Below are 14708 nucleotides of genomic sequence, written 5' to 3' on the forward strand. Positions count from 1 at the left end.
GTGGGTGTAAGAAGTACAGTCTCTGCTGGGCTTTCACCAAAATGCCATCTATATTAGAGTTCCACCTCAGATTCTTGGAGATCGTGGAGCCCAGGAATCTGAAGGATTCCACCACAGTTACTACATTGTCTGCAATTGTGAGTGGGGAGAGTGTAGGGGGGTGCTTCCTAAAATCAACAATCATCTCAACCATTTTTTGTGTATTTAGCTCTAGATTGTTTGCTCTGCACCAGGTGGCCAGCCGCACAACCTCCCTCCTGTAAGCAGACTCCTCACCGTCCCTAATGAGACCAATGAGCATGGTGTCGTCTGCAAATTTAAGGAGTTGCACAGATTTGTCAATAGAAGTGCAGTCGTTGGTTTACAGTGAGAAGAGGAAGGGTTAGAGAACACATCCCTGAGGTGCACACGTGCTTGTCGTCCAAACACCAGAGATGAATTCCCCATCTTAACTTGCTGCTCTCTATCCATTAAAAAATTCTCCACCCAGGAACATAGCATTTCAGGAACTCCCGAGTTGCACAGTTTAGATTGTAGAACACCAGGAATAATAGTATTGAATGCAGAGCTGAAGTCCACAAACAGTACCCTCACGTAGACACCTGGCGAATCTAAATGCTGCATAATGAAGTGCAGACCCAGATTCACTGCATCCTCTGTCGATCTGTTCGCCCTGTATGCGAATTGCAGAGGGTCTAGGAGGGTACCTGCTGTGGGCTTCAGTAGAGTCAGTACCAGACGCTCCAGCGTCTTCATCACCACCAATGTTAGCGCTACTGGTCTGTAATTATTCAAGTTACCGGAAGAGGAAGACTTCTTTGGCACTGAAATAATGAGCGAATGCGTGAAACAAGCTGGAACCACACTGTTTTCAAGCGACTGGTTGACAATGGCTGTGAAGACCGGGGCCAGCTGTTCGGCACATGTTTTTAGGATGGACGGAGACACACCATCTGGCCCTGATGCCTTTGTGGGCTTCAACCTTCTAAATAGCTTAGCTACCTCAGCTGCCTCCACCTGGAGAGTTGGTAAGGTGCCGGGGGTGTCAGCCGAACCAACCAGCACTTCGTCAGAATGAGCGTAAGCGTCCCTTGCGTCATAGGACTTCGACTCATTCTGACGAAGTGCTGGTTGCTTCGGCTGACACTCCTGGCACCTTGCCAACTCTCCAGGGGAAATATTCCATAGTTATTGGTAATTTCGGGTTGATAGTAATGAAACATCTGCCCAAGTGCTGCCCCCTAAGACGTGCCAACCCTAGGCACGTGCCACATGTGCCTAATGGGAAATTTGCCAATGGCCACATATCATTTTAATCAGCAGAGTCTGCCTGTACATCTTATTGGCATACCAATATGAATAAGCTGCAATTTTTGGCAAAAAGAGATGCTCGATGCTAACGAAGTTGCACGGGAGCTGTCAGCTCACTCACGCCAGGTATCTCCTGCTGCATGGCGTATTGAGGCAAGATGAGGACACATCTGCAGTCAAGGAAACAGGCAAACAGGTTGGGCTCACTGGCAAGATGAGCAGACAGGCAAGATCTGGTACACTGTAATAAAAGTAAGCATATGAAAATACTGGAGCAAGCAAAATGGACCTGAAATTCTGGCTGCATCCTGCAGACAGAGTTAGGCTTAAAAAGAAAGTGTCCATTTCAGGTTACAAGCAGGAGATAAGACATGATGCAAGGCAATATGTCTGTCAGATTTTGTGAACTGAGATCAGGTACCAGAGGGGCAGCTTTGTATTAGTAGAGTGTAGGAAGCTCGGAGGCCTTATGAGGCTCCTCCTCATGTGGGTGGTGACTGAGTACCACAGGGTTTGCAGTAAATAGTATCATAATGGTTGAAAGAGAAATGTCAAACTACGGAGCTCTGTGCTAGACAGAGTACTCCACTCACTATTGTAATAGAGTATTGAGGAATTCATCACACTGTGCTTACTAGATGAGTCCACAGCACAGAATGGGAACTGGTACTTGCTGATTGAGGTGCACAGTAAATAATGGATACTGGTACTTGTAGACTGAAGTGCACTGCACAGTGTAGACATTAGTAATTGCAGAATGAAGTGCACTGCATAAAATGAATACTGGTACTTGCAGATTGAAGCGCAGAGTAGAAAGAATACTGGTACTTATAGACTGAAGTGAGTAGAATCGAGACTAGTATTAGCCAATAGTGACTAGGAGACAGTGGCAGATCACAGCAGTGAAGTTGTTCTGGCAATGGTCTGCTCACCAAACAGCCTTAAATAGTCACTGATAGGCCCCTTGGGTCAGCTGATCCTAGAGCAGCTTCTGGTTGGTGATCATGGAGTCAGCTGACACTAATCAAGATGGCGACACATATGCACCATCAATATGAGAGATGATCCTAGAGCTATGCCAGCAACCCAGCTGAATGACAGAAAAAAGACTCAGGGATGTCTTCTGCAGCCTGTGGGAGCCCCTAAGGCCAGAAAGTGGCAGCGCTGCTTCAGATAACATAGACAATGTATGACAACATTTCCTCCAGACAGATTTCATTAAACAGATTAAATAGACAATCTCCATTTTCTGATATTTCTACAACATGATTCTTTATTTAAAAACAGACAACAATGTTGCTTGTGAAAATAATAAAAAAACACTAATAATGTTTATTCAAGCTTTTCAATTGCAATTGTACTAATGGTGCCCATACACTTGTGCGATGCCCCGCGACACGACATCGCGGGGCATCGCACCGGCAGTTCGGGTGCGATAAAATCGCACCTGAACTGCCACAGTGATTACCATGCGATCATGTGAGAGATCGCATGGTAATCACGTGATGGGCACGTCTCCACGGAGTGGGAGCGGCCTCCATCCACTCCCGGCGGGTGCCCATCGCACATCGCAGTGCGATATATAGCATGTGTTTTTAAAAACACATGCGATCGCACTGCGATTCGATAAATAATAAGTGCAGCACATACTATCTTGAGACGTAAGATTCGACCGGCGTGCCCGCGCATCGCTTCGAAAGGTACCTAAAATATGCATACAATCCTTCGATTTCTCTCACAGATGCGGTTGAAATCGAAGGTTAGCACAGATTATCTCTCAAGTGTATGGGCACCATAACTCACAAATGTTGAGCTTTATTTAGTATTGTAAATTAAAGTTCTGAAGAAATCTCAAACTCCAAAGAAGATTTCACATCGGCTTTGACATGTGTTGACATACACTGAGTGCTTCTTATTCTCATCAAATTTCATAAACTGCTTTTGTACACACACAACACAGTCTGTTATCAATAATGACAGAGGCCATTAGGTGTGAGGGTTTGTTAATTTAGCGAGAGAGCATTTACATATTTTTGCCACATACACCACTTAGTAAAAAATGATCTGATCATATTTTTTAAAAGCAGTAAAGCTTACTGACATACTGTAAAAGCACAAACGTAGTATAAATTGCAGACTTAAAGCAAAACACTCCTGAATAACGAATAAAGCACTGAATGCAAAAACATAGGAATGTAAGTCTGACACACGGCTGCGGGATCAGACTGTGAGAAAAAAAATTAACAGTATAACAAATTAACAATAAGATTTCATTCCACATTTTCTGCCTTTTTATATCCTTTGTTATCTGTATCCCAACAATGATAATCTCGCCTGAAACAGTAAATCGGAGTAAATTTACTTGACAACCCTGCTTTTCCACAATAACCAATAGGTCTTGGACAGATGAATGTAGAAAGTAAGCTCTCACGAGCATGGCCCTTTTCCCTCACGTGCTTTTCCTTCCCTAACTTATACCATCATCTCCTCCCCACTGCCAACAGCAGCACCAAACCAACCTCTGGGCTCAGTGGCCCTGCTGCTTGTTTTGGAATTATAACTACTGCTTCAGAAATGTTTGTAAACCTTGTCCGTTTTATGCTATGTTCTGTATATATATATATAATATATATACATACATACATACATACATACACACATACATACACACATACATACATACATACATACATACACACACACACACTGCTCAAAAAAATAAAGGGAACACTAAAATAACACATCCTAGATCTGAATGAATGAAATATTATTATTAAATACTTTGTTCTTTACATAGTTGAATGTGCGGACAACAAAATCACACAAAAAATGATCAATGGAAATCAAATTTATTAACCCATGGAGGTCTGGATTTGGAGTCACTCAAAATTAAAGTGGAAAAACACACTACAGGCTGATCCAACTTTGATGTAATGTCCTTTAAAACAAGTCAAAATGAGGCTCAGTAGTGTGTGTGGCCTCCACGTGCCTGTATGACCTCCCTACAACCCACACAAGTGGCTCAGGTAGTGCAGCTCATCCAAGATGGCACATCAATACGAGCTGTGGCAAGAAGGTTTGCTGTGTCTGTCAGCGTAGTGTCCAGAACATGGAGGCGCTACCAGGAGACAGGCCAGTACATCAGGAGACCACGAGGAGGCCGTAGGAGGGAAACAACCCAGCAGCAGGACCGCTACCTCCGCCTTTGTGCAAGGAGGAACAGGAGGAGTACCGCCAGAGCCCTGCAAAATGACCTCCAGCAAGCCACAAATGTGCATGTGTCTACTCAAAGGATCAGAAACAGTCTCCATGAGGGTGGTATGAGGGCCCGACGTCCACAGGTGGGGGTTGAGCTTACAGCCCAACACCGTGCAGGACGTTTGGCATTTGCCAGAGAACACCAAGATTGGCAAATTCGCCACTGGCGCCCTGTGCTCTTCACAGATGAAAGCAGGTTCTCACTGAGCACGTGACAGAGTCTGGAGACGCCAAGGAGAACGTTCTGCTGCCTGCAACATCCTCCAGCATGACCTGTTTGGCAGTGGGTCAGTAATGGTGTGGGGTGGCATTTCTTTGAGGGGCCGCACAGCCCTCCATGTGCTCGCCAGAGGTAGCCTGACTGCCATTAGGTACCGAGATGAGATCCTCAGACCCCTTGTGAGACCATATGCTGGTGCGGTTGGCCCTGGGTTCCTCCTAATGCAAGACAATGCTAGACCTCATGTGGCTGGAGCAGGGCCGGCTCCAGGCATGTTCGACTAGAGCGGCCGCGCGGGGCGCCACTCTTATAGGGCGCCGCATGCTGCGGCCGCCATATTCCTGCCTGGAGCCAGCCTTTAATCTGTGTGTCCCACTCCCGGCCGCTTGTGTGCGCGCTATGCAGCGCGCTGTGCGGCGCCGGCGTCTGACGTTGGACGCCGGCGCCGCGCAGCGTGCATAGCGCGCAGACAGTATCGTTCCTCCGTCCGCGGCCCGCCCACCCCCACAGCAGTACTCCCGGCTCCCAGCACCGCAGTGTCAGTGACAGGTAAGTTAAAATCTGTCTGGCACTGTGTGGGGTCGTTTATGTTTCTGGCACTGTGGGGGCATATCTGCACTGTGGGGGCATTATGTTTCTGGCACTGTGGGGGCATACCTGCACTGTGGGGGCATTATGTTTCTGGCACTGTGGGGGCATATCTGCACTGTGGGGGCATTATGTTTCTGGCACTGTGGGGGCATACGCATATCTGCACTGTGGGGGCATTATGTTTCTGGCACTGTGGGGGCATATCTGCACTGTGGGGGCATTATGTTTCTGGCACTGTGGGGGCATATCTGCACTGTGGGGGCATTATGTTTCTGGCACTGTGGGGGCATATCTGCACTGTGGGGGCATTATGTTTCTGGCACTGTGGGGGCATTATGTTTCTGGCACTGTGGGGGCATATCTGCACTGTGGGGGCATTATGTTTCTGGCACTGTGGGGGCATACGCATATCTGCACTGTGGGGGCATTATGTTTCTGGCACTGTGGGGGCATATCTGCACTGTGGGGGCATTATGTTTCTGGCACTGTGGGGGCATACCTGCACTGTGGGGGCATTATGTTTCTGGCACTGTGGGGGCATATCTGCACTGTGGGGGCATTATGTTTCTGGCACTGTGGGGGCATAGCTGCACTGTGGGGGCATTTATGTTTCTGGCACTGTGGGGGCATATCTGCACAGTGGGGGCATTTATGTTTCTGGCACTGGGGGCATTTATGTATCTGGCACTGTGGGGGCATATCTGCACTGTGGGGGCTTTTATGTTTTGTGGCACGGCGGGCATTTATTTATCTGGCACTGTGGGGGCATTTATGTTTTGTGGCACTGGGGGCATTTATGTATCTGGCACTTATGTATCTGGCACTGTGGGGTCATTGATGCATCTGGCACTGTGGGGGCACTTATGTATCTGGCATTGTGTGGTCATTTATGTATCTGGCACTGGGGGCATATCTGCACTGTGTGGCTATTTATGTATCTGGCACTGCTGGGGGGCATGTCACGTGTAGCTGGCACTGCTGGGGGGTATGTCACGTGTAGCTGGCACTGCTGGGGGGCATGTCACGTGTAGCTGGCACTGCTGGGGGGCATATCATGTAGTGTATCTACTAGGCGTCTGTGGCTAGGCAATGTGTCTATCGTGCGCTGCCTGGCGCAAAGTGTCTATCGTGCTCTGCCTGGCGCAAAGTGTCTAACGTGCTCTGCCTGGCGCAAAGTGTATAGGAGGTTCTACCTGGTGCAATGTGTATTAGCTGCACTACTATGTGGTGTAATGCGAATTGCCACTATTCTGTGGTCATGCACCTTCCCCACGAAGCAACGCCCCTAAATTTTTGCTGCGCGCCGAAGGCGCGCACTGTCCCTGCTTCAGCATATGGGTGGAGGAGCACCAAGCATTACAGTATGTACATCATTTTGCCCTCCTTACTTAAAAATGTGCCCTCCTTGTGATCAGCACCCTGCCCTAAAACGTGAACACTATCATGTGTAGCTGGCACTGCTGGGGGTCTATTGTGTGTAGTTGGCACTGCTGCGGGGCATGTCATGTGTAGCTGGCACTGCTGCGGGGCATGTCATGTGTAGCTGGCACTGCTGCGGGGCATGTCATGTGTAGCTGGCACTGCTGCGGGGCATGTCATGTGTAGCTGGCACTGCTGCGGGGCATGTCATGTGTAGCTGGCACTGCACAGGAGACATTGTGTGTAAGGAACACTACTGTGGCTGTTCTGCATAAGGCTGCTAATTGTGTGCATAGAGGGGGTGTGAAAAAATATATTTATTTATAGTTTAATAATATGAAGTTACGAGGCCACACCCACTTTCCCCGAAGCGCGGGGTTGGGGGGCGCTTTTACATTTTCTCGCTCAGGGTGCTAGTAGGCCTGGAGCCGGCCCTGGGCTGGAGTGTGTGTCAGCAGTTCCTGCAAGACGAAGGCATTGATGCTATGGACGGACCCGCCCGTTCCCCAGACCTGAATCCAATTGAGCACATCTGGGACATCATGTCTCGCTCCATCCACCAACGCCACGTTGCACCACAGACTCTCCAGGAGTTGGCGGATGCTTTAGTCCAGGTCTGGGAGGAGATCCCTCAGGAGACCATCGGCCACCTCATCAGGAGCATGCCCAGGCATTGTAGGGAGGTCATACAGGCACGTGGAGGCCACACACACTACTGAGCCTCATTTTGACTTGTTTTAAGGACATTACATCAAAGTTGGATCAGCCTGTAGTGTGTTTTTCCACTTTCATTTTGAGTGTGACTCCAAATCCAGACCTCCATGGGTTAATAAATTTGATTTCCATTGATAATTTTTGTGTGATTTTGTTGTCAGCACATTCAACTATGTAAAGAACAAAGTATTTAATAAGAATATTTCATTCATTCAGATCTAGGATGTGTTATTTTAGGGTTTCCTTAATTTTTTTGATCAGTGTGTATATGTGTGTATATAGATAGATAGATAGATAGATAGATAGATAGATAGATAGATAGATAGATAGACAGACAGACAGACACACACACATTCAGTGCATCCGGAAAATATTCACAGCCCTTCACTTTTTCCACATTTTGTTATGTTACAGCCTTATTCCAAAGTGGAATAAAAATTATTTTTTTCCCTCAAAATTCTACACACAATACCACATAATGACGACGTAAAAAAAAAAGTTTTTTTGAGATTTTTGCAAATTTATTGAAAATAAAAAACTAAGAAATCACATGTACATAAGTATTCACAGCCTTTGCTCAATACTTTGTTGATGTACCTTTGGCAGCAATTACATCCTCAAGTCAAGTGAAGCGCTGTGAATACTTTCTGGATGCACTGTACATATACACTATATATATATATATTTTATATAAATAAAGGCACTTAATAAAGTTTTGTTACTGTATGTATTAACATTCCTACCTTTTTTAGAAGTTATAAGTTGTAGGACTAGTGGACGTCTTGTCACAATTCCAGATCCCCGTGGAAGAAAATCCCTGAAATTTGACATAAAATGAAGGTCACAGTTTATCATGAGTTGTAGTTTTGATCTCAAGAAATATTATATCTGGCTCATGTAACTGCACACATAACCATGTAAGTGTATACTAAGCTGTACGGTTATAAGAATCCTACAACACACGGAAGCATTCAAAACCTCATTTATTGTACCTAGCATGGCCAATCACATAGTTCTCACCACTACAAAAGAAATGAAATCAATAAACAAGCAACAATTCATACAACAGAGATTGAGCATACAAAACAGCAGTCTGGGATGATACATTACATACTCTCCAACATTTCCCAGTAAAAGATCAGTACAGTTGAGGTAAGTGGGCGGGTCAACACTGAGAAGGGGGCGGGGCCACCACTGGTAAGGGGGCGTGGCATCAGCTAAAGCGTTTCTACACTTTTGAGTTCATTTCTATGCTGGTGCTGACCGGTTACTGTGTTATTTGAAGTTCCTCTCTATATATGACTGGAGCCTGGGGACCAGCCTGTGCTGGCTAATTACTGTTACATAACAGCAGTAACCAGCCAGCGCTGCCTTGCACCGTACCCCCAGTGATATCTAAAAGATGAACTGTAAAGTGTACAAATCACTGCCGGCTCCTCTGCACTTCCCGAAGTCTCCTTTGTCTGCACTACCGCAGAGCGGCTCAGTGCACACACAGGGCAGACGCTCCAGACAGCCGCATAAGGTGAGGGGGGGAGGAGACACCTGTCAGTAACTACAGCACTGCGGGAGTCTGTGTCCCCGCAACTCTTCTAAGAAATCCAGACGGACTGCGCCGATTACTTGTACAAATGCCAGAAACCAGTATAAACGGTAGATGGGGTTTTAGCTGGTACAGACCTTTAAAAACGGTACTGTACCGGCTAAATCGGTACAGTTGCAGGCTATGACATTACTACACTTACCATAACAAAATGATTCAATATACAGAAATTAAAGTATATTCCTTGGCACATGTATGTCAACACTTAGTAACGACCTAATAATAAATCAACAAATACTACAACATAAATATGGAGAGAAAAAATTGTGTGTGCTAACCCCATTGCCCTTTCTGACAGAAAATTAAATTGGATTTTGATTCAGTGACAGAGTTGAGAGTACAATTAACTGAATCTGCAAAGTGTATTTTCTAAACAAGTGTTAGAATAGCATCAGTCTCTACTGCACTCCGCACTGTTGCCTAGCAATGGCCCCGACTTAGTGCTCGGGTGACATCATGGCCTCTTCTGGGTGTCAAGAAGGCTGCCTGGGTGACAGCAGAGAGCGTCCATCCTATCTTCTCTTCTCTCATTAGGTGCTATGAGTCCGGAATTACAGGGGCTGGATTATATTTTACAGCCCCATTGGTTTCTGATAGTTTGAGTAGACTGTTCTACCTTTGCTGGTGATAGTTTGCTGCGAGTTTAACTTGCGTTACCTGTTTTTTTATTTATTTTACAGGAAACACGATACTGACCTTGGATTTTGATGACTTCTCTTGCTCCTGATCTTGCTTGTCTGTGGATTACTGTCTGTCAGCCACCAACCTACACCCAACTTTGTTAACTATTACTATTTGTCTGCCACAGTGCCACTCTATTTAAATGCTACTGTCACGATCTTCACTGTATTTCTCATATTTGGTAACTTACCTCTGCCATCTGTCCTGGATCCTGTGTCTTTTCTGCTCACTGGGATAAACAGCATGCCAGTACCATGAGTTTCCTGAGTGCTGAGAGGTAATGAGCTCCACCAGTGTTGATTAACCTTCTGTGCGAACATTGAATTCAGCAAGTCTCTCTATGCTGTGCCTACACAGCAATCATTGTTGTCATTATTACTATATGCCTCTCTGACTCCAGTGGCCACCAGATACATTCTCCACTGTGCTCAGCTCTCTGTTTGAGCATAAAAGCCAGCATCCTCTGTTTATTTTAGGAGTTTAGGCTTCAGTGTTTTTCTGGCCTGCTAGGCCTCACTCCACATCAGAGCCTAACCTGGAGTACTGACATGACAGGGTCTGATCACCTGACCTGGAGCTATTTTCAGGAGGCAAAAGACTTTGCTGAAAATCTTTCATTAGAAAGGTTATTTACATAATGGGCTGGGTTTGGATTCCAAGGGTGGGAGCATGGGCCATTTTAAAAAGGGGGACTCTGCTGCCGTAATATGTATAAATGGGGACTTGTATATAAATTGCATGTATATATTATACATAAACATTGGTAGGCAGTGGTGGCAATAATATACATTGCTGGCCTCTGCCAGCAATGTATATATTACTGGTGGACAGGCAGAAATATTGGTGACAGTGGATACCTGTCACTGCTGCTCAGTGAGTTGGGGCTTGGGGAGGGAGCGGGGAAGGGAGTGAGGCGGGGCCGGAGTGCCGAGGACAGTTCATCCATCATCGATCGGTGCCATACACACTGAGCGATGATGGATGAACAAGGAGCGAAGTGTGCAAAACACGATTGCCCACCTCGCTGGCGATGATGCGGGAGCGCATCAGCGCTCATTGCTCGCCCATACACACCAGTAGATTTTGAGCTCAAAGTAGTTCAAACCGCTAAAAGTGAGCTGCTTTGAGCTCAAAATCTTCTAGTGTATATGGGCCCTAAAAGTAAGTAGGCAAAAAAATAAGAATTTACTCACCGGTAATTCTATTTCTCGTAGTCCGTAGTGGATGCTGGGACTCCGTAAGGACCATGGGGAATAGCGGCTCCGCAGGAGAGTGGGCACAACTATAAAGAAAGCTTTAGGTCTAACTGGTGTGCACTGGCTACTCCCACTATGACCCTCCTCCAGACTTCAGTTAGGATACTGTGCCCGGAAGAGCTGACACAATAAGGAAGGATTTAGAATCCCGGGTAAGACTCATACCAGCCACACCAATCACACAGTATAACTCGTGATACAATACCCAGTTAACAGTATGACAACAACTGAGCCTCTCAACAGATGGCTCAACAATAGCCCTTTAGTTAAACAATAACTATATACAAGTATTGCAGACAATCCGCACTTGGGATGGGCGCCCAGCATCCACTACGGACTACGAGAAATAGAATTACCGGTGAGTAAATTCTTATTTTCTCTGACGTCCTAAGTGGATGCTGGGACTCCGTAAGGACCATGGGGATTATACCAAAGCTCCCAAACGGGCGGGAGAGTGCGGATAACTCTGCAGCACCGAATGGGCAAACTCTAGGTCCTCCTCAGCCAGGGTGTCAAACTTGTAGAATTTAGCAAATGTGTTTGACCCCGACCAAGTAGCTGCTCGGCAAAGTTGTAAAGCCGAGACCCCTCGGGCAGCCGCCCAAGAAGAGCCCACCTTCCTCGTGGAATGGGCTTTCACTGATTTAGGATGCGGCAGTCCAGCCGCAGAATGTGCAAGCTGAATCGTACTACAGATCCAGCGAGCAATAGTCTGCTTTGAAGCAGGTGCACCCAACTTGTTGGGCGCATACAGGATAAATAGAGAGTCAGTCTTTCTGACTCCAGCTGTCCTGGAAAAATAGATTTTCAGGGCCCTGACTACGTCCAACAACTTGGAAGCCTCAAAGTCTGTAGTAGCCGCAGGCACCACGATAGGTTGGTTCAGATGAAAAGCTGATACCACTTTAGGAAGAAACTGGGGACGAGTCCTCAATTCTGCCCTATCCATATGGAAAATCAGATAAGGGCTTTTACATGACAAAGCCGCCAATTCTGATACACGCCTGGCCGAAGCCAAGGCCAACAACATGACCACTTTCCACGTGAGATATTTCAATTCCACGGTTTTAAGTGGCTCAAACCAATGTGACTTTAGGAAATCCAACACCACGTTGAGATCCCAAGGTGCCACTGGAGGGCTGAATATGCAGCACTCCCTTAACAAAAGTCTGAACTTCAGGTAGTGAAGCCAGTTCTCTCTGGAAGAAAATCGATAGAGCCGAAATCTGGACCTTAATGGAACCCAATTTTAGGCCCATAGTCACCCTTGACTGTAGGAAGTGCAGGAAACGGCCCAGCTGAAATTCCTCCGTTGGGGCCTTCCTGGCCTCACACCACGCAACATATTTTCGCCATATGCGGTGATAATGGTTTGCGGTTACTTCTTTCCTAGCTTTAATCAGCGTAGGAATGACTTCCTCCGGAATGCCCTTTTCCTTCAGGATCCGGTGTTCAACCGCCATGCCGTCAAACGCAGCCACGGTAAGTCTTGGAACAGACAGGGCCCCTGCTGCAGCAGGTCCTGTCTGAGCGGCAGAGGCCATGGGTCCTCTGACATCATTTCTTGAAGTTCCGGGTACCAAGCTCTTCTTGGCCAATGCGGAACAATGAGTATAGTTCTTACTCCTCTTCTCCTTATTATCCTCAGTACCTTTGGTATGAGAGGAAGAGGAGGGAACACATAAACCCACGGTGTCACTAGAGCGTCCACAGCTATCGCCTGCGTCTCTTGACCTGGCGCAATATCTTTCTAGCTTTTTGTTTAGGCGGGACGCCATCATGTCCACCTGTGGCCTTTCCCAACGGTTTACAATCAGTTGGAAGACTTCTGGATGAAGTCCCCACTCTCCCGGGTGGAGGTCGTGCCTGCTGAGGAAGTCTGCTTCCCAGTTGTCCACTCCCGGAATGAACACTGCTGACAGTGCTAACACGTGATTTTCCGCCCATCGGAGAATCCTTGTGGCTTCTGCCATCGCCGTCCTGCTTCTCGTGCCGCCCTGTCGGTTTACATGGGCGACCGCCGTGATGTTGTCTGACTGGATCAGTACTGGCTGGTTTTGAAGCAGAGGTTTTGCCTGACTTAGGGCATTGTAAATGGCCCTCAGCTCCAGAATATTTATGTGTAGGGAAGTCTCCTGACTTGACCATAGTCCTTGGAAGTTTCTTCCCTGTGTGACTGCCCCCCAGCCTCGAAGGCTGGCATCCGTGGTCACCAGGACCCAGTCCTGTATGCCGAATCTGCGGCCCTCTTGAAGATGAGCACTCTGCAGCCACCACAGCAGAGACACCCTGGTCCTTGGAGACAGGGTTATCAGCCGATGCATCTGAAGATGCGATCCGGACCACTTGTCCAACAGGTCCCACTGAAAGGTTCTTGCATGGAACCTGCCGAATGGAATTGCTTCGTAGGAAGCTACCATCTTTCCCAGGATCCGCGTGCAGTGATGCACCGACACCTGTTTTGGTTTTAGGAGGCCTCTGACTAGAGATGACAGCTCCTTGGCCTTCTCCTCCGGGAGAAACACTTTTTTCTGTTCTGTGTCCAGAACCATCCCCAGGAACAGTAGACGTGTCGTAGGGACCAGCTGTGACTTTGGAATATTTAGAATCCAGCCGTGCTGTTGTAGCACCTCCCGAGATAGTGCTACCCCAACCAACAACTGCTCCCTGGACCTCGCCTTTATCAGGAGATCGTCCAAGTACGGGATAATTAAAACTCCCTTTTTTCGAAGGAGTATCATCATTTCGGCCATTACCTTGGTAAATACTCTCGGTGCCGTGGACAGACCAAACGGCAACGTCTGGAATTGGTAATGACAATCCTGTACCACAAATCTGAGGTACTCCTGGTGAGGATGGTAAATGGGGACATGCAGGTAAGCATCCTTGATGTCCAGTGATACCATGTAATCCCCCTCGTCCAGGCTTGCAATAACCGCCCTGAGCGATTCCATCTTGAACTTGAATTTTTTTATATACGTGTTCAAGGATTTCAAATTTAAAATGGGTCTCACCGAACCGTCCGGTTTCGGTACCACAAACATTGTGGAATAGTAACCCCGTCCTTGTTGAAGTAGGGGCACCTTTACTATCACCTGCTGGGAATACAGCTTGTGAATTGCCTCTAACACTGCCTCCCTGCCTGAGGGAGTTGTTGGCAAGGCAGATTTGAGGAAACGGTGGGGGGGAGACGTCTCGAATTCCAGCTTGTACCCCTGAGATACTACTTGAAAGATCCAGGGATCCACCCGTGAGCGAGCCCACTGATCGCTGAAATTTTTGAGACGGGCCCCCACCGTACCTGGCTCCGCCTGTGGAGCCCCAGCGTCATGCTGTGGACTTAGAGGAAGCGGGGGAGGACTTTTGCTCCTGGGAACTGGCTGTATGCTGCAGCTTTTTCCCTCTACCTCTGCCTCTGGGCAGAAAGGACGCGCCTTTAACCCGCTTGCCCTTATTGGGCCGAAAGAACTGTACCTGATAATACGGTGCTTTCTTTGGCTGGGAGGGAACATGGGGTAAAAATGTAGACTTCCCAGCTGTTGCTGTGGAAACGAGGTCCGAGAGACCATCCCCGAACAACTCCTCACCCTTATAAGGCAAAACTTCCATGTGCCTTTTAGAATCTGCATCTCCTGTCCACTGCCGAGTCCATAAC

General features: G+C 47.3%; 1 protein-coding gene across 5 annotated transcripts in view; it reads right to left on the reverse strand.

Moving 5' to 3' along the window:
* The window catches only part of DNM3 (dynamin 3), a 952228-nt gene that overhangs the window by 891633 nt on the left and 45887 nt on the right, over nt 1-14708 (reverse strand). For all 5 annotated transcript variants that reach the window (XM_063939984.1, XM_063939983.1, XM_063939985.1 and 2 more), the window contains exon 2: nt 8257-8330. In XM_063939984.1, coding sequence (XP_063796054.1) covers nt 8257-8330 — 74 coding nt within the window. The remainder of the gene's footprint in view (nt 1-8256; nt 8331-14708) is intronic.

This window comes from Pseudophryne corroboree, chromosome 9, assembly GCF_028390025.1.
Source record: "Pseudophryne corroboree isolate aPseCor3 chromosome 9, aPseCor3.hap2, whole genome shotgun sequence".
NCBI lineage: Eukaryota > Metazoa > Chordata > Amphibia > Anura > Myobatrachidae > Pseudophryne > Pseudophryne corroboree.